The 24,831-nt window shown below is 35.3% G+C and overlaps 1 protein-coding gene across 1 annotated transcript in view; it reads right to left on the bottom strand.

The window, feature by feature from the left end:
- Positions 1-1,352: 1,352 nt before the first annotated feature.
- Positions 1,353-24,831, bottom strand: part of LOC128988851 (neuropeptide SIFamide receptor-like) — a 53,930-nt gene continuing 30,451 nt past the window's right edge. The window contains exons 2-3 of the mRNA XM_054410565.1: positions 10,185-10,284; positions 1,353-6,738 (exon numbers count right to left, since the gene is read on the bottom strand). Of these exons, the coding sequence (XP_054266540.1) occupies positions 5,967-6,738; positions 10,185-10,284 (872 nt within the window). The 3' untranslated portion in view covers positions 1,353-5,966. The remainder of the gene's footprint in view (positions 6,739-10,184; positions 10,285-24,831) is intronic.

Below are 24,831 nucleotides of genomic sequence, written 5' to 3'. Positions count from 1 at the left end.
TGTTAAAAGTTTATTTTTTTACTTAAAGTTTTATAAATAAAGTTTTAGTTCCCAAAATAATAATAAGTAGCTATCACCGTAGGTTGCACAGTAAGACCGAGACACGAGACCGATATACTTTTTACTTTTAAGTCCTTATTGGCCAAAAACACTATTAGTTCAAATTCCTATACATGAAGGTTTGGCAAATTTTGCCCACTTTTTACGAAATTTGGCTTGAATGTGGAGGAAGTGGTAAACTTGAATGAGTTCGCGAACCAGACCAAGGGAACGGGGATTTATAAGGGTAAAAATTGGGGTTTCTCATTTTTTGACCCAAAACAATCCTGATTTCTCTTGAAATAATCTTTTAGGGCTTAAAAACAAATAATGTAGTATATTTAAGTGTTCTTACGGCAACTGACTACGAAGAAAATTACAAATCTGTATATTATTTTAAATTCTTAAGTTATATATTTCTTTGGATAGTAACAAACTATTGTAGTTTGCTTGTTTATGGGTATATTTGTATCATATTTTGCAAATTTATTTATTTTATACTGAGCTAATACTGTAATATTTTTAATACAAACATACATTACTACTCTCCCTGTAGCAGAAAACCTAGGATTTTGTTCAACCTAACAGATTTAATTGATAAACCCATCTGGCAAATTAAAATTTGCTTAGTCCGCTGGTTTGCTGGCGTGGGGGGATTTGCCTTTTCAACATTTCTTAACAAGTGCTACAACAAACGTATCGATTCTTAACATGAAACCAGACAAACCAGAACAATATTACAAAAAACCACCAGAACCAGAACAATAATTTATGTTGTTTATATGATAATTATCATGTAATAGAAAATACTAAGAAATTAAAACAGTAATTTAACCAAATATAGTATCCACCTAATAAAGAGAATACAAAATTTTGTATAAGCTAATGAAACTATGTGAAATTACTAAACTTTCATAATTCATGAATCTTGGAAGTTTTGACAAAACACAAAGTTTGAAATGTTTTTCCATCATACAAACATTATTTATTAATTTTGTATATAGTACACTAATCTTTAAGCATGCATTCCTTATCATAGTGAAAATATACATTCTGCAAATGTTATTTAAATTTTTGTTTTCTGCATTCATATTTTATTTTGCATTAGAATTGAATGAATGTTGTTAACATCGAGTGTTTTGGCAAATTTTATCTATTAAAATTTGGAATCATGCACCTAAAGTAATAAAGTAAGATAAATAGTAGTTAGTTGATAGTTGGAATATTAAACTAAATTATACAGCGTGGCAATTAAAAGAGATATACCAAGTTTAACTAAATTAAAAATAATGTTTAAAATTTAGTAACTCCACCACTGATTTATTTGTAATTCAATCTTTTTTTAGTACTCTTGCTTCGTTAATGTTTATAAATAATTTTCTGGTACTATGGCTTAATACCATACATCAAAACAACGTATCACACATAAATACCGAAAGAATTTTGCAAGAAAAATTTGACTATACCAAACGTAGTTCAGGTGTTTAAATATACATATAACTATATATTATGTAATTCTTACCCTATAATCTTATACATAAGAATTTGAGGTTTACTAAAATTATATGAAAATTTTCTAATCAATAACTGATCATCAATCATTATTTTGGTCGTATCAGTCTATAATAATATACCATTACCTGAAGAGGAAAAGTAAACGTGTTTTACATCAACTTCGAAATATAAGTAACTACTTTATTCCTGGATTGGTATAGTAGTTTACTTTTTAATTTTCTGATTGCTTTTATGCTACTAATAAAGTAGAACAACTGCTCGGTAACCCACCGCATTGGAATGTTATTTTACCGTTTAATCAGACCAAAACTGTTGTATATTGGTGTTAGAATTAACGGGAACATCATTATTCACAAACAAATGTTATTTAAATCATTGTGCGTAAATATTTGTTTTTATTAGTTTTACCTTACAAACTGGAGCTTCTCTGCTACTTAAACCTCCCTTTTTATAAGAGTATTACAGCTTTCTTTAGAATAAATGGACATTTAGTAAAGACAATTTAATCATTAAACTATTCATCGGAGACATATTTTAACAATGCAGCAATCCATATTGATTCCTTAGGAGTGCATGCTAAACAGTATTAAACCTCTGGCTTTATTACTGCAATCCACCATCTCAAAAATCCTGCTTTCCAAAAATCTTGAAACTAAACCAACACTCTTCGCTGTAAATATTTATTCGAAAATTATTGTGTATTACATATAAAACATACCCAACACTTGCCATTGAACGAGTAACAGCATGTATGAGATATTTAATATAGATTTCAATAATCATTAACTTAATACACAGGTTACATTCAGCCTATATTAAAACAATATCATATCACAGTAATGATGATTTTAGCAGATTACGTCATATGACAACAATGTTCTTGCTACTTTGAAATGAATAGTCCATAACTGGGGTTATATACAACGATAACATCCAACAGGTACTAAAACATTTTCCATTCTACAAGAAGCTAGGTTAAGTATTTGGGGACATAAGCAATCATTTCTAAACTGTGGTGTTAACTGCTGCTATTCTGGTTTTACTTGTAGTTCTATGTCATACTACGTTTTTAAGATCTTTATCACTTTTTTGGTCAACTTCAATGTAAAACCTATGAGTTTACTTGCTTGATAGTTTTCCATAGACGTTTTTTATGTGAAAAACTCTCAGACAGTGTCAGTTGGATATTAAAAATTATATCTTATATAATAAAATGTAAAAATATGTTTTTTTCTTACATTTTGAAACTTGTTATTGTAAATTTAATATGTAATATAACAGATTATCTTGACTCCATAAATTCATTATTTCAAATATCTTATGACGTGCTATTTTGCGTTTCTATTAATCAGTGATAAAGATCTGCGTTAAAATAAGACTCGCATCGTCATGACATCTCATAACAGCGACTTTTCGTTGTTACAGAATCTTGCATAGCTAATCAAGCGCAATATTGTGTAACAATAACTTGTAACGTTACTTTTCTACACAATGGTATTGGAACTGTTATAGAACGAGGAGCCAGCGGAGGAGGAGACAAAGTAATACACAGGAAACACAAGAAGATAGGAAGTAGACAGGAAACAGCTGGGATGGAGACGGTAAATGTGGCGAGTTAATATTTCGCTAAGTCTACAAACTACAGGTAATGAAGCTTTCGAATTTGACCTCTAAACCACTAAGCTGTGCTCATAATTACACATGACATGTTTACCCTGTGTTCCGTTGGTAGGGCTTACACTAAATGATACACTTAATACATTCATTTTATCTACTATTTACAAATGTACAAAACGTTTGCTACACGAGTTTCATAGTAAAACGTTTCTATTGACATAACTTATAACAAGCATCACCTTTATATTTTTTAAATCTTGCCCCAAGCTTTTCTCAAAGTTCAACCCACAGGTATTGCCTGTATTTATTTGTTTATATATTTCAAATTCAATACTCTGTCAAATTAGTTAAGTGACGATTTTTGACTGGTACCATAGACTACTCTAATACAAGGCTGCGGCGTTGGTTTGTGGGGACTTCGCGTCACTGGCCTATACCATGGTCATAACAGTAATGACAAACATGCAAACGCAAACATTACGCTTATGGCGCTCCATTACAAATTAGTACAACAGCCGGAGCTGCGGTGTTGCCACTTCTGTCTCGCCCCAGCCTCCTCCTTATATTGGTTCAAATATTGAGATAGTTAATGTAAAACGATGTTCAGAACTCGTATTTCCATTTTTTCGCTCCATAGATAAAGAAATTCTAACTTACTTCTGACCAACCATTTAAAGGTTAGCACTCGATACAAAATACCTTAGATAGTAAAAATCTGGAGAAAGGCTGGTTATGTTACAAAAGTCAACTTTATTACTAATCTGCATCGTTACAACGAATTGGATTCTCAATTTGGTTGGTTGAATTTAATCTAACTTATTGAAATTGGGGGCTAGCCAACTGTTGCGTTCAAAAGGAATAAATTATCTGCCACGAGACGATAGTCGATGGTGGAAAACATTTTAAAAGAATTCCAAGTTTATCGATGACATAGTTTGTTGAATTTTGATTGAATATTTTGGTTAAGATTCATGTGTAAATAATAGTGTTGGTAAACTGTTTATATTTTTAATCTTCACTCAATAAATTGACTCCTGAGGATAAGGGAGAAGTTATACGAAACTTTAGTTTTAAAACCAAGGTTTAGTTCTAGTTAAAAATCATAAATTCTGCAATAAGTTTATTGTAAATTACTTACATTGAGAGTTATCCGATGGATTTGTTGAAATTTATTCCATGAGGTTCATTAACCTTAAAGTTGTTAGGTAGTTTTGTCATTGTAAAATATTGTAGGTTACCGTATTTTATTTATGCGTGCTGCGATTTATTTGGTAAAACCCTTATGGTAACCACTTGATTTAATTATATATTTAATTGAACACGTTTTTTTCTATCACCTGGATAAAATGGGTAATTTAATTTATTCTTCATATATTTGGAGTTTATACATGTATGTAATCGGGATCAAATCCTCACCAAATGAGAATTTAGTAGTATCGGACTTCTGTATTCACCTACGCCATATAACCCAGCCGTTCTCATTTAAGGTTTAGCCACTACCAACGGCTAGAAATGGAAAAATTTAAATTTTAATGACCTTAGGCAAGAAACATTTGTTTAATATATAGTCTAACACTGTACAGGTAATTTACATTATCATTATACCTCTCATGAGAAGCTGTCCTTACAAAAAATATATTCAATCTACAGGCCTCTTCGAGAAATCACATGCCTTTCATTCAGTAGTACAAGTTATGAAGCATTCAAATTCAGGATTCAAGCTATCCTGGGCTGAGCACATATCACGGTACACGGTGTTTACGTCTAAATATTTATTGATTACATTACTAAAACCAAATTTACCAAATACACGTTTATGCACAAGCACGGTAATACAGCGTTTCAACGGTGTGAAGCAAATCAGAGTTTTACACAGGGGTTTACGCTTGGACGTACAAACTCTAAGGGACATGTTCCACATAAACGTATTCTGTAAAAACAATTGCAAAACCTTGTGACGATTACAACGGACAGATTCGAAGACATCAAACCGCAACTGATCTGTCACAGCCAAACGTGTCGGGTGTAACTGAACGAGGGCTGAAAACATACTTACACTTATCTACTAGGTTAAGTTTAGTGTCAATGCGTCTAAAAATGTATCAAAACGTGACAAAAGCCCTGCTTCGTCGTGGACCCGCCACTACTCCGGGCCTCTAACAGTTTAAAGCTGTGTATTACCAAGTCGCAATGTCCACAAAATTTTTAAAAAATAACATTATTTATTTATATATCGTATTAGTGCTGAGTCAGCTTCGGAAGGATCAACCGAAAGATAGAAAAATACGCGATATGAAGGGTATAGTGAAACTATCGAAACCTTACGAAACCTCGCGATGACGCGTATTCGATATATCCCGATGTTCTCCGTAGTGAATATACTAATCATATAAATATATAATCTATGTTTCGTGAGGAGTAAGTGAGGAAATACGGATATCACTTACACATACGTATGTGCGGTAAATACTTGACCGAACATTCAAAACGCACGAAACAATCGGAAATGATAGAAGCCACAGAAACATAGCGACCACAAGTTCAACAGCGAGTACGCCTAACATCAAAATGTAAATAAGGTTTAGTAAAAATATGCTCACTATATTAACAAGTTCTTAACAAGCGTCGTTTCGACATCGGGCTCGACGAACGTGCCGAGGCACGTGTCTAAATGTCGAGCCGTCTACATCTGACTACCTTCCGACCAACCTCCAAGACTCCGGAGACGACTCCGGTGTAGACTGCCTCAGCAGAACTAAGTAAATCCAGCCACGGCGTGGTGTCCCCCGGGGTGTTTAGACGCCCGTGTTGTTTGATATGTAGGACACGTTGCTGTCCTGGTGGACCGGTGGCGCTCGACGAGTCGACGAGTTGTTGTTGGTGACGTAGTAAGAAGACTTCCTCATACTGGCTGAGGACGAGTTGGCCATGGCTACAGCGTCGTAGTAACGCAGTGTGCTGCAGCATCGTCGACTCTTGAGTATCGCTGTGAATCCCCTGCGATACTTGTTGTTGAAGAAGGCGTACAAGATTGGGTTGATGCACGAGTTAGAAGCCCCCAGCCACTGGGCGACGGGGGTGATGACAATCAGTGCGTCCTCCTCCCAGGCGGTGATCTCACCTCCGAGCTTGATCCTTGCGAAGATTACGTACAACGGGAGCCAGGAGAGTACGAACAAGATGACGACTGCGACCAGCATCTTAACCACCTTCACCTTGGACTTCTGCTGCATCCGCTCCATCTGGGCGTCCTTGGTGTCGCTCGGGATGTGCCGCTTGCACACACGCACCCAGATCAAGATGTAACACATGGAGATGAGGATCAGTGGCAGGATGTAGCAGAAGAGTAGATTGCAGACGAGGAAGTACAGAGATCCGTCCAAGTAGTCGGGCCAAACTTCTATACACAGTTGGATGTCGGGGCGATCGCCGAAGATGACGACGAGGTCGAAGAATAATGCCCAAGGAATGGTGGTGGTGACCGCAATCAACCAGATGACGAGGATCATGATTCTGGCACGTCGGGTGGTGATTTGACACTTCATTGGCCACCAGATCGCGAGAAACCTGTAACATCACACAATTAATAAACTCTCAGAAGCATCAATAGTTAATAACGACTCAATTAATTGTTTTTCGGAGGCTTTAAGTGGACATTGTCACAAAGACATTCTGGACCTTATGGTAAGAGCCCCGTCAACTTGGTACTTACACTATTTTCAATACCAGACGTTTTGCTCATGCTAAGATGAAGTGGCATGTCTCAGCTTTGAAACTGTCTCATATCTTAGCATTGCCGAAACGTCTGTTATTGAAAATAGTGTAAGGACCAAGTTGACACTATTGTAACTGGAAGACCAGGAATGTAGCAATAACAAAATTATATTTTTGGGCTGAAGCAAATGAGTTGGTTCAATGCCATTAACATAACACACAATTCAAGGTCTATGCCATTGCGACGTATTCCATTGCACCAATACACAGAATTGAACGGCAATAGTCATATTTCAACCGAGGCGTTAACATTGGCAGCCGGGTTAGTTGTCTGCGATCTGGAACTTTTCCAGCTGATGGGACAATGCAGGCTATGAGCATTACAAGGCACATTTCTCAACTTGGTGTTTCCTAAGCGAAAAATTGATTTTACGGTGTTTATTCTGTAAGAACTTATTAAGGGATTACATACTGTGTAAGGCAAATAAATTGATAATAAAAATAACCATTCGGAATCTCTTATAACCGGCCGATCACGCCAAGTAAAAATTTGCGTAAATACCTGCCAATTTGAACCGAAAGTTGGATTTCATTTATAGATGATCAGTGTTTGCCCGATTTTAAATAGCTTAAACTGCAAGGAGTATGTTTTTAAATCTAAGCTTATGGACCTCTGAAATTTAACTCTTCTCGTAAACACAATAAACTATACACATAACTAAAATCTAATTGGATAATGTACGATTTTTGAAACAAAACTATACCACACATTTTACCTAAAATGCTTGAAAATGCATAATTATGTAAAATTATCACACTATCACAAATTTACCTAACGAAATAACGGTAACTTTAAGTTATGAGTCATCGAAAAATCTAGAACTAACTGAATTAATTAATAAGTATCTATTCTATATATAATTCAGTTTTAATAATCTTTGTACAACTAAATCTAGAGTTCTACTGGACCGATTTTATTAATTAATGGGTCGTAGGAAAGCTTAAGTCGTGTAGATTTGCAAATAATTATGAAAGATTGTTTTTGTTATGATTTATGGTGAAAAATTAAAAAAAAGTGTTTTCTATAAGAAATAAATTGAAAACGGTGTTTTTCACACTTTTTATTTGGGTGCGACTTTTAGCTGCCATTTTTGAATATTTCCAAGAATTGCATGGTATCAATTTGTAGGAAATCTTATCCTTTTTCAGAATATCACCTTTCACTTTGGTCGATTTCCTCACCATTTAAAAGTTATTTGCAAAAAAGCTAAGCAACCTCCGAATTTATAGTAATGAGAAAATATTGAGCTTGGGATGTTTTTGTTAAACTTTGTACAACTAAATCTAGACTTCTACTGGACCGATTTTGTTAACTAATGGGTTATTAGAAAGCCTAACTCATGTAGATTTGCAAATAATTATAAAATTGTGATTTTATTAAATATTTGTGGGGAAAAAGTAAAAATAACAAAAATACATTTAAAACTGCTTATTTCAAATTTCTGTTTTCAAGATTCTATTTGTAGCCAGCTTTTGGCTGCCTTTATTAAGATAAATATATTATCTTATATAATATATTAAACCTTAAAAATATATTAATTTTTGCATTTCTGATGGATTCAAGGAATGCATAGTAGTTATTTGTAGTAAATTGTATTCTCTTTCAGAATATCACATTCACATTGGTCAATTTCCCCTCCATTTAAAAGATATTGGCAATAAACTAAGTGATCTCCAAATTTATGGTGGCGAGAAAATACTGAATTAGATATATTTTAGTTAAACTTTGTACAACTAAATCTAGACTTCTACCGGACCGATTTTGTTACTTAATGGGTCGTTGGAAAGCCTAATTTGTGTAGATTTGCAAAAATTATGAAAGTTTGATTTTATTAGATATTCGAGGTGAAAAAAAAAATAAAAAATAATACATTTAAAACTCCTTTTTTCCAAGTATATATTTCCAATTTTATATTTATAGCCAACTTTAGGCTTCTTTTATTGAGTATTTTCAAGAAATACATAAGTAATTTGTAGGAAATTTTATTCTCTTTCAGAATATCACCTTCCACTTTGGTTGATTTCCTCGCCATTTCAAAGTTATTTGCAAAAACGTTAAGCAACCTCCAAATTTATAGTAGTGAGAAAATACTGAATTAAAGATGTTGTTGTTAAACTTTGTACAATTAATCAAATTAAATCTTTGTACAGTTCTACTGAACCGATTTTATTAATTTAGGTCATTGGATAGCCTAATTTGTGAAAATTTTCAAATAATTATGAAAGTACTGTTGAGGTTGCAAGCAAGATCGTTTGGCTATAAATCCATTATAAATCACTCCATTTTTTGAACAATTTGTGTTGGTCGTGATTTAGCTGTGTGCTTTAATGAAATGGAAGCTGGTATTTTAATGAAGGTTCTTAAGTCAAAACAATAGAATACCGTAATTAGAATTAAGTAAATATATCTAAAAATAAATTCCATATCCAAGATATAATCAAATTTGTATTTTCTGATTGAGCGATACAGTATCTTGGATTTAACTGATTAAAACTATCAATATCTCAAGTGAAAGCATTTGTAGTATTTTAATACCAAGACATATAAAATAACTTAAATAAAAATAGAGTTACGTATCATTGATTGCAGATAGGTACTAAAACGATTGTTATTATTGTTAATTTGTGATTCAGCAGTGTGCTTTAGGTAGTCCAATCTTTATAATCGATAGCTCAAATGAAAGCTGGTATTTCACTTAAGGTTTTTAGACCAAAATGTATAATGCAATTAGAACTGCTGGAATACATCTTTAATTGAAGTAAAAAAAAATTCTTTCGTCATTAGATAAATTAATAATGATGCTTGATGACAAATATGTGCTTGCATAGCTTTATTTTAAGACCAAAAATATGAAAATTTGACGGGTAGAAGATCTAGCCCGACTCGGAAAAGAAAAACCAATTATATTTATATATGGCAATAATTGGTTTACCGGTATGCATAATCCAATCATACGAAACATGTGTTAATAATACAACAGCTAATTGTTATATTGTTATCTAATAAATTTTTCTTTGATTAAATATTGTTGTTAACAATCTGCATTTGTGTTTTTAGTGTGTTCCTTATATTAAGTGTGTGATTCTAAAGTTATGTGCTTAAACTGTACAATTAATATTAGTGAGTAAAGTAGTGTATGGATTTCATAACCATTATTTTACTAGAGACCGTTGTATTTAACCACAACGGGCACTGTTGCTAGTACTAGAATAAGTGATAACATGAATAATAATAATACCTGTCAACGGAGACTGCGATGAGACTGTAGACTGAAGCAGCAACTGACACACCCTGTACGTATGGCACTGTCTTGCACATCCACCATCCAAGGACCCAAGCTGAGAACAAAACAAATGCGTTTTAACTTATTTTCGTTAACATTAGCTTTTATGCAGCATTTTCACATCCTAGGACGCTACGCTCTAGCCCAGGGCAGTTTTCATCTCCTTCAGACTAGGTTAAGTGAGTCAAGGTATTAAAGAGGTATTAAATATTAACGTAGATACTATCGATTGGTAATTGGCTGGATTTAATCCCAAGACTTCGGGGACCAATGTGCTACGCTTTATCACTAGAAAACCTCTATCCCCAAACCACAATAAAAACACAATACTTAGTTCAGACATTTTAGTCCAGTCAATGAAGGCCCAAAAGAGGGGTGTAGAGGACATGGAGAGGGGGAAATTTTTTTTCTGCGGGAATGTGTTCAGGGTAGTTAGAAGGTAAAAATACCAAAAGTCCCCGCCCCTGGCCCTGCTGCTTCAGCGGGGGGAGGGGGGGGAAAGACCCCATTTTTTAGTTTTTTACTTCCAATCTGAAAACCGTGCATCGTACGGAAAAAATGTAAATTATAAAAAGAAAGATGATAAAATTCTCTACAAGAATGGTTATATTCATTTCTTATGTATATGCATTAGTTTTAAAGATATTCTCAAAATAAGATAAAACTTATTTTCTAAATTGATTTTTCAGACGTTTTTTTTTTAATAAGTTCAAATAATCGATCAGCCTGCTGTTGTTTTACATTAGTAAGGATAGAAAACAGATTTTGGAGCACAAACCTATATAATATAATATATCCATCGTATATATTGTGTTAAAAGTAGTTTATATAAATTTAATTAAGTTTTGTATATTTGTCATGGAAACAAGTAATTTTGGCATAATTTTATTACACTAAAAGTGAAAAAGATTATGTTTGCAGCTACATTTGTCCAGGTTTATATATAACAACTACCGAAACCAAGACTTTTAATACTATTGTTCGTGATCTGACTCACTTGGGACGAGAGGGTCCGACTTCTGTCCCAAAAACAGGTGCCATCTGGAACTGGAACTGAGAACCACCATCTAGGACATCTCCATCATTCAATTCTTGTTGATTAGGCTCAATATTGGCTATCGAAGTGATAATGCGGTGTAGGCCTATATATTCTTCATCTTCCTCATTCATCAGAATGGACATTCCATGTAAAAAGTTCCCTTCTGGCATAACGGGGAACAATTGGACATTTTCTTGCATGCACAAATTTCGCATGTGACACTGTTATAATCTTTAGTACATTTGCAAAAAACTTGGTTAAGAGATTAACTGTTCCTGGTTACTATAATTTCGGTGTCGCTGTTCGAATGAATACTTACTGACCAGTGGCGGTCCCTGGTGTGAAGGGGGGGGGGTGTATCCTCTCCAAAATATTTTATTACCTAACATAAATACTAGTAGCTTGAAGATATTTTAGAGCTGAAATACTATCAAACTATACGTTATTATGCTTTAACTTCCAAATTAAATGCTGGGACCGCCACTGCTACTGACTTTTTCAATCTGTAGCGTCTTTCTTGGTCTGCCATATTCGTGCAGTTTTTTGATTGCTATGGTATTGAACAGAGCAGCCTTTTTGGTCTTTATCATACTACTCTCAATAAATAAAGGGAAATGGAGCAAGTTCAAATTGTAACAATCCTTTAAATCTTGATAACTTTTTTTACTTACAAATCCTTTGAAACAGAATAAAAGGTTTTGCTACAACGTTTTAATCATTGCAATATCAATGGTTGAACTCACAGAAGACAAAGGGAGAGCCATATTTTCCCATGACAGCTTGTTGTCCGAAAATGATTACCATTTAATTACTTGATGACCACGTAATAGAGCATCGTAACAGTTAACGGATTCATCTCCTACAACCCCAGATGCTATTGACATAATGTCTTGAGTTTCAGGGAAGAGTGGGTGATTTTAAAACATTGCTGTCAATTTAGAAATACTGTATATGACATTTCATCATTTGTATCATTTCATCAAGGACAACTCTGTTTTGAAAACCAACTACCAACTACCCTCAAAAATGTGGGGTTGGGAGCGCAAAAAGGTAATCTGTTCCCATTTTTAGCAATGAACCACCTAACCCACGAGAAATGTTGAGAATGTTTTTTTTGCAAATATACTAAAGATAGTAGCAATAAAAGATGTGCATGCAATGAAATGTGAATGAATGAATGAATGAATGAATGAATTATGAATTTATTCCACCACATATATAAAAATTACACAACCAAATGTACAAAAGAAAAAAGTTCTTTATGCAAAACTAAACTAACTAACTATAACTAATTAACTATATACATGCGTAAAAGGTTGTTCCTATCTAATTAGTTCTGGAATTAGCAGACATAGGCTGTGCCTGTGCGTCTGCTAAGTTGCTATAAAGATTATGAAGTTAAAGTGGCGCAATTTAGTTTTATTATTTTGTATGAGTGAAAAATAAAATTAAATGAAAAGTATAATTAAATGAAAAATTAAATGAATTTCAGCAGTTAAGTAATACTGACTGAGTTATGTAATAAGTGACAGTACTCTACACGAAAAGAACATGCAATAGTAAAGAACATGCAATAAATATCAATATAAGCGTCGGAGAGAGAGCGGCTAGGGTGTGCCGTCAATGTCGAGGTCAAAGTCAAGTCAATGATCAAGTGAGTCAAGTCAATGGTCAAGTCAAAGGTCGCGGGCCGATCCCGTCGCGCCGGTAAGATGAAGTAATAATAAGATCAGCTTCGTCCGTATTTAAATTAAGTAGCCATTCTTTAACAAGACGTTTAAAAGAGACAATAGATGTGGCGTCAAATAAATTTAATTCAGAATAGTATTTACAAAGATTTCGAAACACTATGTGAGATATATAAAAAGAATTTGTTGTTGAAAAAGTGTTGTATACCTGAAGTGTAGTAATGTGGACTTGAGATGAGTATCTTGTGTTATGAGAATGTGAGGTTTCATTAAATATTCTAGTGCAATTCTTGAAAATGTTAATTAGTAAACATTTGATATATAGTTTGCGAACTGTAAGAATTGATGTTTCCTTAAATAGGGCGTCAGACGGAAATCGTTTAGATTTACCAAAACCAATCTTTAAAAGTGACCTATGAGCAATATTTAGAGGTTCCAGCAAACTTTTAAAACATCCTCCCCAGGCTATAATCCCAAATGAGAGCAAAGATTGGACGTAAGCAAAGTAGGCAATTTTAATTTCTTTTAAGGTTAGAATTCCATTCATTTGTCTAAAGGCAAACATGTATTTCCTGACCTTACTCCTTACACTTTGAATATGTTCAGCCCACTTCAGCCGACGGTCGAAAATTACTCCCAAGTATTTATATGAAGCTACCTCTTCAATAGCTTCGCAATTACAAGACAAGTTAAGGAAATCACTACAAGAATGAATTGTTAGGTTTTGTAAATTATAATCTGTGGTTTTACTAATAGAAATAGGCATAAATTTTGTTTTTGATATGTTTAGGGAAAGAATATTTTGGTCTAACCATTTTTTTATAACCATTAGATCATGTTGTGCTTTTTCTCGCACCTCGGGCCACGACTTCCCCTCCAGGAAAATTAGTGTATCGTCAGCAAACAAAAATAACTTTCCAAACATATTGATTCTCGATATATTATTAATATATATTAAGAAAAGAATAGGCCCTAAATTACTACCCTGGACCACCCCATAATCGACAGGCATAGGATCACTGTCTGTACCACAAATTGTAACAATTTGAGCTCTGTTTGAAAGATAACTCTTGAACCATTCCAAAGCACTGCCGCAAACTCCAATTGTTTTTAACTTGTTGAGAAGTTTTAAACGATCTACAGAATCAAATGCTTTTTTAAGGTCAAGAAATATTAATATAGAACGTTTTTTGTTGGAAATGGTATCGTACAACTCTTTGTTTACATCAAAAAGAATATCTGAAATATTTTTGTCGTGACGGAAACCGTACTGATGCTCACTGAGAATGTTATTAGAATGAAGGTAAGCAACCAACTGATCTTTGACAGCCTTTTCAATTATCTTAGTAAAAATACTCAACAATGAGATTGGGCGAAAATTGTTTTTATTAGTGATTTCGTTGGATTTATATAATGGAAAGACTTTAGCCAATTTGTAACAATCAGGAAAAGTTCCTGAAGTTATGCTTAAATTAACAATGTGTAAAAGTGGAAAACAGAGGATATGAAAGTTTGCTTTAAGGACATCGGCCGATATACCATCGTAACCAGGCGCGGAACCACCCCGCAGGCCGCAGACGTAGCGTTGTAAGTCATGTGCAGTGATCGGTTGAAGCGTAAACGTCGTGTCGAGTTGATAGTCACAGTCGTCAACCAATAGGGCCCCACTTGGGTCTAGTTTACTGGCCAGTGAGCTACCGACGTTAGAGAAAAAAATATTAAAATCATCTGCGACTTGTTTATACAATGTTGTAGATAACTGAGTGTTTGATGTAAATTTATCTATTGGAAACGAATCTTTTTTATTTATTCTGCCGGCCAGTTCATTGACTAATCTCCAAAATAGCTTAGGGTTATTAGAGGCTTCGTTTAATTTTTGCCGGTAATAATTTTGTTTAGTTTGCTTCAGTTGTTCACTAAGGTTTTGTTTAAATTCTTTATAAAAATTGATAAGCTCAACATTAAAGGGTTGTTTTTTAACTCTTTTACTTAATTTATCTCTCACTCTTATTTGTTTAATCAGTTCTATGGAAATCCATGGTTTGAGTTTTTTAGCTCTAGTTGATTTATTAATAATGGTTTTAGTAGCGGATTTCACTGAATTAATAACAATTCTATTAAAATAATTAGAACAAAAATTTATGTCATCATCACATTGAACAATGGGGTCCCAGTTGGAGTTAGTGAGGTAATGTGACAGTAGTGTATGGTCCAGGTACGTGTGAGGCACTGTGTCAGTGTGAGAAGTTGTGGTGATGTGGTGTAGTATGAGTGTAAATGAAGATACCTGGGCCCTATATATCTTCCTCTAACCACTGCCAAATCACGCACATTTCCTGTCGAAACCCAACTCTATTGCAAGGAATTAATTTAGCTCGTCAAAGTGCACAATATTACCTTAGCTGCCTATCACAGCCAGCTTTTATGTTCTTAATGTATCTAATTATAATATAATGAACAGAGAAATATATATATAAGGACTTATTCTAATTCGTGAAAAAGGTTACTAGACTTAGCAAATGTGAATTCTAATTTACGATATTAATTGCCAGACCACGACCATTCCAGAATCCAATAAGTTACATAATTTAATTACTCCTGCCCTAACCTACACCCTTCCCCAACCCCTACTTCTATTAGCTAGACATCTTAGGCTACAGTTACTTATCCAGTTAGATGTACAGCTCCAGGCGCTCGACACTACACTGTACTGCTCTTGGTTCGCTGCGCGTGCCTACCCGGGTGACTGCGCGCGCATCGTAGTCATGTGACTTGCGCTATTGTAGCGATCCGCTACATCCTCCCCCCGGTGGGGTTGTTTTTTTTCTTTTCCTAGTTTTGGGGTGGTTTTGGGGTTTGGGAAAGATGAAGGACGAAGAAATTTTTTTTTTTTTTATTGTGCTCGCCGTGAGATTGTGTCGTTGTGACATCGATGTCGGTGTGGAAATGTTCCAACAGTTTTCTGCACTCCTTTTGGTTTGACTCATTTGAGGTTATAATGTGTGTCGGTCTTGCTTATAAACTATTAACTATTTTTTTTTTTTTTTTTTTTATAAACTAAAGGTAACTATGGTTTTGAATGAATTTCTTATAACTATGTTTGGTGGGATTGCTTAATCTAAACCTGCTCTAAGAAATGTGGGCGGGCGTATATCAGTGATAGATTTAATTAAGTTGGGTTGAGAAGATCTGTTGGCTGATGAAGTTGGATATATGATTGATGATGAATTTGGGAATGTTGTTGAAATACTGAAGGTTGATGAAATTAGATGGATGTATTGAAGTCTGGTTATTGCTGGTAATTGCTGGTAAATATGGAAGGTTGCTGAAGTTTGATGAGTTTCTTGAAGTTGAGTAGTTGGAAGAATGAAGAATGAAGAATGAAGTTGTGTAAACTGATGAATGAAGCTGGAGTAGTGTTCTGAAGTTCTTGAAGGTATACTGTTGTGATGTGATGTGACGTAATTTCGTAATTAGCTCTTGAGCCCTGTGCCTGAACCATCTGTTTGTAGGATGAATTTTTTATTGAAATCTGGGAGTCTTAAAACTGGTTGCGACGTTAGAGCTTTTTTAATACTTTGCAAGGCGGCTTCCTGTTCAGAGCCCCATTCAAATGGTGTATCTTTGCGTTTGAGTTTGTTTAATGGTGCCGAAATGTGTGAAAAATTCGGTATGAACCTCGCGTAATACGCTGTCATCCCGATTAGCCTAGAAATCTGTTTGACATTTTTGGGGGTTGGGAAGTTAAGAATTGGTTGAATTTTTTGTGTGTCAAATGTAACTGTGCCGTTGCGAAAAATGTGGCCTAGGAATTCGATGTGATTAGATGCTACAGTCATTTTTTCTGGGTTGATCGTAAGACCTGCGTTTTGTAATCTAGTTATTACTTCCTTTATTTGATTGAGATGGTCTGAAAATGATCCATTTGAATAAATTACCAAGTCGTCGAAAAAATTGAAAATGTATTTGTATTTTATGTCTCCAAATATTTTATCTATTAACCTTGTCAAAACCTGTGATCCTGTGGCTAATCCAAATGGTACAACGTTGAACTCAAATTCCCCAAATGGGACGACGAATGCTGTGTATTTTTTGCTTTGTTCTGTCAACGGTATTTGCATGTATGCGCTGTTCAAATCCAACAGTGTATACCACTTCGCTTGACCTAAATATTGAAATGCTGATTCGACGGTTGGCATTGGCGTAGACTCTAAATTAATCAAGTCGTTGAGCTTTTTGTAATTGACTACAAATCGCGTTTTGTTTCCTTTTTTGGGGACTACAAATCCTGGACTACTGTATTCGGAGGATGATGGTCTTATCACGCCCTTTTGTAATAGGTCGTCGATTTGTTTTCGTAATGCTTCGAGCTTTGGCGGTGCGAATTGGTACGGCCTACTCCTTACAACCTGCTGAGATTTTAATTTTATGTCGTAGTGTATCAATTTTGTTTGCCCTAATCGTTTCGATACTGTGTTTGGAAATGACTGTAATAATTTGTGTATTTGTTGTATCTGGTTTGGTGTCAAATTATCGCCCAAGGTGTAAGTTTTGTCTTCCTGTAGATTACTATCGTGTTGGTCTGTGTGTAATATGGCCATGACCGGTCTTGTACCGTATGGAAATGTTACATTGTGATTCGCCACGTCGATGATTGCTTTTGTTTTTGTGAGGAAATCTAACCCTAATACAATGTTTATTGGTAATTTAGGTGCTATTAGGAAACTGAATGTCCAAGAGAAGTGTCTAATTTTAAAGTGTAGCTTTGCCATGTGTGAGAAAATTACCTTGTCGCCTGAGGCTGAAATAGCGAATTGATTGATCGGAGTGATTGATTTTGTAATTAAGTGATTATTTTTGATTGTATCAAAAAAGGATCGTGAGCAAATTGACGTCGTAGAACCTGTATCTATGAGTGCATTTGTTTCAATGTCGCCGAAAAAAATTGGTATTGTACATGTTTTTAATTTAGGAAAGTTTGGAGCATTTTTGTTTTTATGGCTATGTGTGTGTGTGTCTAGGTTGATTGTTGTGTGTGAATAGGCGCTATGACGTGTCGGAGGTGCGAGAGCGCCCATTATCGGCCTCCTCTGGAGTTTAACTGTGTATTGTGTGTAGGTGTGTGTTGGTTTGTAGTGTCGGTGGGCGGGCGGTAGTGTCTGAGGTCATTGACCTGCCTCGGTGCGCCGTGATATGCGCTGTTGTGCACTGGTGTCCTATAGTATGTACTTGGCTGCATGTGTGGTCGATGTGGGAATCTTGGTTGCCCATGTGGCTGTTGCATGTATTGTGGTGTGTATTGCCTATGTTGAGGTGTGAATTGCCTATTTTGAGGTGTGAATTGTCTATTTTGAGGTGTGAATTGCCTATTTTGAGGTGTAAATTGCCTGTTTTGAGGTGTGAATTGCCTATTATTTTCTGTTCTGGTTTCCCATCGGCGTGATTGCGAGTTGTTACCCTCCTCTAACTGTCTCACAACTTCTAATTTTGGGATAAGCGCTATTAAATCATCAAGTTTGGTCGGCGGCGGGAATCCCGCAAGACGTGCCCTATTTGTCGCGTTTATACCTGTCAATATTACCTCCAGTAAGTCGTATTCTGTTGGTATTAGGATTTCTGCTGATTCTTTCACCTGGATAATGAAATCTGAAAGTGACTCGAATTGACCCTGTACCCTATAGACTGTTTGAGTCAGGAGCTGTTGTTTTGCCCTTTCTGGCAGAAAGGTACTAATTATAGTAGGAATTGTTTTACCCTTGACCTCCCAGTTCTCCTGTAATGCCATGGTCCAAATATCCCTTAATTGCCCTGCTGTTTTGTGTAAGAATGCTATTGTGATTGATTTGTCGTCGGCTAACTTTAATTTCTCAATTTGAATGGCCGTTTTCAAGAAGGCTAACAATTTGCTTGTGTCAGTGCCGTCGCAGTTGGGAGCTTTCGACGCTAGATCGTCGACTAATCTCGGGTTTGTGTGGGTGTGTGTTGATTGTGTTACTGGTTTGTTTTGAGATAAAGCTTGAGCGATTGAATCGCCTATGGCTTGGGCTGTGATTCTAATCATTTCCGCCGTCTGATCCGCTAAGATGGGTGTGTTTTGTTCCGTGGGTTTTGGTGTGTCTGGTACCGTTGGCACTTGCGCTGTCACCGCGTTCTTTAAAATGACCCTATTTTCTTCCAGTGTCTTGGCTGGGGTTAAGCCCCACTTCTCGCACTGTAGAATTGCGCTTTGCGCATCAAAATCTCGTATCCATGATACCCCTGTGGGTTTTGTTTCCCACTCGTAAATCTTGGACATCTTGCCTTGATCTACTATTATTTGAATAGTAAAAAAATTCAAGACCTAAAAACCTTTTTGATATCAACTATTTTACCAAACAGGTGGGAAGAGTTTGGGCCGGGCAAATTGTAATTTAATAAGAAAAAGAGAGGAATTATTTAAAAAAAAGGTGTGAATTTTGCCTAATGATTGTATTTTACTGCAATTGGTGTGTCAAATGTTTGACTAAGATCTGATTCCCTATATTGTTCAAATGTATGTCATCCCTACGATTTGAGTGCCTATATGTGTGTAAATAATACTTATTTGAATTTAATACATGTGTTAGAAAAATTGGTTGGGTATTTTGATTTGACAATGTGTGTAAAAATGTGTTGAATTGAGTAATTTTATCTATTGTGTGTGGTGTATATTCTGACCTAGGGAAATATGGTAATCCTAACAGTATCAACCTGCTGCCTAGATAACGTTTCCTGATTACCCTGAGCAATGATACATATTGCTGTGTCACCATTGTTATTGATGTATTGCTGAATATGTCATTGGTTCCTATCCACAACAATAATGGTATTTCACTGTTGAAATATGGATTTGTGATTTTAATTTGTTTCTTTAATTGTCCAATTGTTGCGCCTGAAATTCCCATACTGTATTCTAATTTTAATTTACTACCTTCTCGGTTAATAAAATATTCCAGACGTTTAGTCAGTGAATCGCCGAGTATTTGAATTTGTATCATATTACGGTATCAAGGTGGTCGAAAGAGTGTAGCAGGGTAATGGCATGTTGGTATGTCGGAATTCTTTTGTTTGGTTGTAGTGTCGGGCCTGCATGTTCAAGGTCGCTGCGAGTGAATGAAATTTTGTGGACTGCAAAATGTAAAACTGTAACATCCGACATCTATTGCTGTACTGATTGTTGTGTTATTGTTGTACTAAATTACATGAAATTTTATGTAAGTTAATAATTTGTTAATGTGAACAATGAATTGACTCTGTGGTTTTGGCTCGATTCAGAAGGAATCAACACTGTCAATTAACGGCCTAAATTGACTGAAATGTTGTGAAGTGACGATTTATTCAAGCAAATGTTGTAAACAGGCTCTTGGCTTTCTTTTAATTATGTAGTACATTTTTTTTACATTTATTATTATTATTATTTTTTTTACGTTTTAAATGTTTTTCTGTTTTTATATTTATTTTATATATTTATTTACATTTTTGTTTAAGATGAGCCTGTAATAACTGTATGTAATGTATATTTAAATCGTGTATGTTTGCTTGGAAATAACAAATCTGGCCTTAAATCGTCGCTTTATCTTTGAACTTCTGTTATCTAACATTCCAGTTCTGTTCTAAGTCTGTCTGGCCTATTAATGACATGGACTCTCAACTTTCACTAGCCCACCTCAAATATCAAAACTTTGCTGAACAACTTAAATTCTAAACACAACTTAAATTAAGGTGATGAGTTACAACTAAAATATGTCAGACTACGCTTTAAAATACTATTTTAATCATTAATTAATTCACTGCAGTACCCTTTCGGCTGTAAAAATTATGAAATAAAAATTTTTGGGGATATTTATGACTTTTTGGGGTTGGGGAGGTGACATACAAATGAATTTAAAATTCCCCCCAATTTTGAATTTTGATTTTTTGGTCGTGGCCTGTAAACTACACTGATGTGCACTTTGACTCCTAATTTTTTGCTTTCCGTAATAAAAATATTCATCAAACACTCATTCGGCCTGTCGTCGAGGTATATTTAGTTTAATTACTGCCTTTCAGACTTGATGTCGAACTCGTGAGTGATTACATAAATGCATTTAAATATATTCATCAACTTGGTTTAGTAAAATATTAATAAAAAACACCAAAGTTCTCCTAATTCTACTTTGAAATTAAAACATTCTCATCAAAATTGATTTTTAAATTTTCCTTGGAAATAAAATAAATTGAATGATATTGATTCACATTTCATGACGTGCCTAGCTATGCATGCTCGTGCGTTCCAGGCCGCCACGTGGTGCCGACCTGTAACCTGTCGATTTCCTGTCTGAACAAAGCACCTGGCTGGTCTGAGACACGTTTTAATCTATTCTATTTCTGTTAAAATTGCATTTTTGGCCGGATCTTGACGCTCTGCTACCACTATGTGGTGATGTGGTGTAGTATGAGTGTAAATGAAGATACCTGGGCCCTATATATCTTCCTCTAACCACTGCCAAATCACGCACATTTCCTGTCGAAACCCAACTCTATTGCAAGGAATTAATTTAGCTCGTCAAAGTGCACAATATTACCTTAGCTGCCTATCACAGCCAGCTTTTATGTTCTTAATGTATCTAATTATAATATAATGAACAGAGAAATATATATATAAGGACTTATTCTAATTCGTGAAAAAGGTTACTAGACTTAGCAAATGTGAATTCTAATTTACGATATTAATTGCCAGACCACGACCATTCCAGAATCCAATAAGTTACATAATTTAATTACTCCTGCCCTAACCTACACCCTTCCCCCAACCCCTACTTCTATTAGCTAGACATCTTAGGCTACAGTTACTTATCCAGTTAGATGTACAGCTCCAGGCGCTCGACACTACACTGTACTGCTCTTGGTTCGCTGCGCGTGCCTACCCGGGTGACTGCGCGCGCATCGTAGTCATGTGACTTGCGCTATTGTAGCGATCCGCTACAAAGTGTTAGTGCGTGGTGTGTTTGAGGAAATAGTCAGACCAGTGCTGTAGTGATCTGTCACAGCCGTCTGGATCACAGCTGATTTGACCTGAGAAATGTTGTTGTGTTTAATGAAAATGTGATCCAGACAGCTTGCTGTGTTGTTAGTTACTCGCGTCGGCTAGTAACTACTTCCATTAATTGTTCCTCGTTGGCCGTTATGCCGGAACTTTTTACTTGGAATGCCCATTCTGTTGAATGAGGAAGATGAAGAATATATAGGCCTACACCGCATTATCACTTCGATAGCCAATATTGATTCTATCAACAAGAATTGAATGATGGAGATGTCCTAGATGGTGGTTCTCAGTTCCAGGTCCAGACGGCACCTGTTTTTGGGACAGAAGTCGGACCCTCTCGTCCCAAGTGAGTCAGATCACGAACAATAGTATTAACAGTCTTGGTTTCGGTAGTTGTTATAAATAAACCTGGACAAATGTAGCTGCAAATATAATCTTTTTCATTTTTAGTGTAATAAAATTATGCCAAAATTACTTGTTTCCATGACAAATATACAAAACTTATTTAAATTTATATAAACTACTTTTAACACAATATATACGATGGATATATTATATTATATAGGTTTGTGCTCCAAAATCAGTTTCCTATCCTTATTAATGTAAAACAACAGCAGGCTAATCGATTATTTGAATTTATTTGAAAAAAAAAAACTTCTGAAAAATCAATTTAAAAAATAATTTTTATCTTATTTTGAGAATATCTTTAAAACTAATGCATATACATAAGAAATGAATATAACCATTCTTGTAGAGAATTTTATCATCTTTCTTTTTATAATTTACATTTTTTCCGTACGATGCACGGTTTTCAGATTGGAAGTAAAAAACTAAAAAATGGGGTCTTTCCCTCCTCCCCCCGCTGAAGCAGCAGGGCCAGGGGCGGGGACTTATGGTATTTTTACCTTCTAACTACCCCGAACACATTCCCGCAGAAAAAAAATTTCCCCCTCTCCATGTCCTCTATAATCACTTTATTGACTGGACTATTTCTATCAAGATTTGTTCTAGACTCATGATTTTCAGATTAAGTAATGAAATATTTGGGGCTTTTTAAGAAGGGAACCGCGACTAAAAATTGTTTCCTCGCTAATGAAAATCGTGTAAATAAGGTTAGATTAGACCACCTTATTCATTATTGGTATTATTATTGGTAAGAGTGAATTTTAGTCGCAGCCACGTCCACCACAGCTTATTGAGCATGATTAAATGAAAGGGTCACAGGTTAGGCTCGTCCCCTTACGAAATGTACATGAAGCCTTCCAGTTTTCTATGCGTATACACATTGACTATTTATCATTTAAATTACCTTCATCTTCAAAGGGCAAAGTTGAATTGGGGTGGCCCTCTTCTTGAAAACCCCCGAAAAATATTTCCTGCATGGACTTCATAATTCGTAAAAATGACAGTAAAAATGTCATGCTTGAAAATTTCCAAACCGGAGTTTAGAGTAACTTTTTTAAAAAGTTAAGACTTTTTCTATAAAACCATTACACGTTTTGAAAGCATAAACAAATCTGCGAGCAAAAGAATGTGTGACTTAATTAACAAGGGAACCCTCATTGCTGTTTCTGTTAGAATTATTGTACAAATTTACGAGCCTTTAAACTTTGTCAGGACATGGAAATATTTTGGGAATGAGAAGCCTTCAGGGGCATAGCTGACATGCCGGGTCTGTTGTGAACGGCTTCACGTGTGCGAGGAATGTAGCTGTTTGCTTCGACAGAGCGTCCTTACATACTTTCCCTACATTACGTTGAGAAAACTAAAATGTCTAAGAGTTTCAAATATAATTTGCAAGCAGATTTAACAGGACATCAAATCATGCTTACTTGTCACAGTATATGACGTGCATCTGCCATTTTAATGTTTACAGTATAAAACATTAATGTGTTTTATACAGGGTGGGTGAAAAGTAACTTACCCCCCCCCCACCCCCACCTTAACGTTTCAACCATTAGAGATATTTGAAATCTTCTTAGCTATGAGAGGCTACAATAATTATGGTCAGTTTTGAAAATTTTGCTCTTAGGGGTGTGGGGGTAGGGGGTAGCTCAAAATTTTCAAATGACAAGTATAGTTGAATTTTACAGGTCTTGACAAAACATAAAAATTTACATAAAGAAACCCAAAATCGGCACTCTAATAACAAACTCCCTAATATAAAGAGTTTTCAAGTCCAAATATCCATGAGGGTGGCTGAAAATTAACTTGCAACCCCTTTAACTTTTTGACTATTTGAGATATTTGAAATCGGTTTGCGGCAACTTGTTTGAATTTGAAGGGCTACAATAATTATAGTCAGTTTTGAAAATTTTGCCCTTAGGGTTAGTGGGGGTATTGGGTAGCTCAAGATTTTCATATAGCATGTATAGTCGAGTTTGGTATAATTTTACAGGTATTGACGAAACAAATAGATTTTAAATAAATTTGGTTTCAAAACTAAACTTATCTTACTTTAATCTAACATTTATATTTCGACCTCTTTAATCCACGTAATTCTTTTTTCCCAATAAGAGGCTTCTGCAAAGTGACATTTTGGGTTTTAAACATTTTAAAATCAAGGTATTGAAGTATCGGTATCGAGTGACGGCAGAGAAAGGCAGCGCAGAAGTAGATGAAAGTTTGATGAGGTCAGGTCCTGAAGCCGGCCCCGACTCTGAATTATGTAGTCAAGGAAGGTCAGCCCACACCTTGCTTTGTTGACGGCCTCTTCTCATTAGTTGGGATGAAGTAATTGAATTTGTGGACAGTCCGAGCGCTGATTAAATATTGGTCTTCAAAGTGAGAGGTTGTTGTTTGGACCAGGGTCCCCGCAAGTGAATTATGTTT

The sequence above is a fragment of the Macrosteles quadrilineatus genome, unplaced genomic scaffold (assembly GCF_028750875.1).
Source record: "Macrosteles quadrilineatus isolate MER2022 unplaced genomic scaffold, UCM_ALF_1.0 Scaffold_3__2_contigs__length_128488019, whole genome shotgun sequence".
In the NCBI taxonomy this organism is placed as follows: Eukaryota; Metazoa; Arthropoda; class Insecta; order Hemiptera; family Cicadellidae; genus Macrosteles; species Macrosteles quadrilineatus.
Note: the sequence above shows the minus strand (reverse complement) of the source record. Positions and strands in the feature narration are given on the sequence as shown.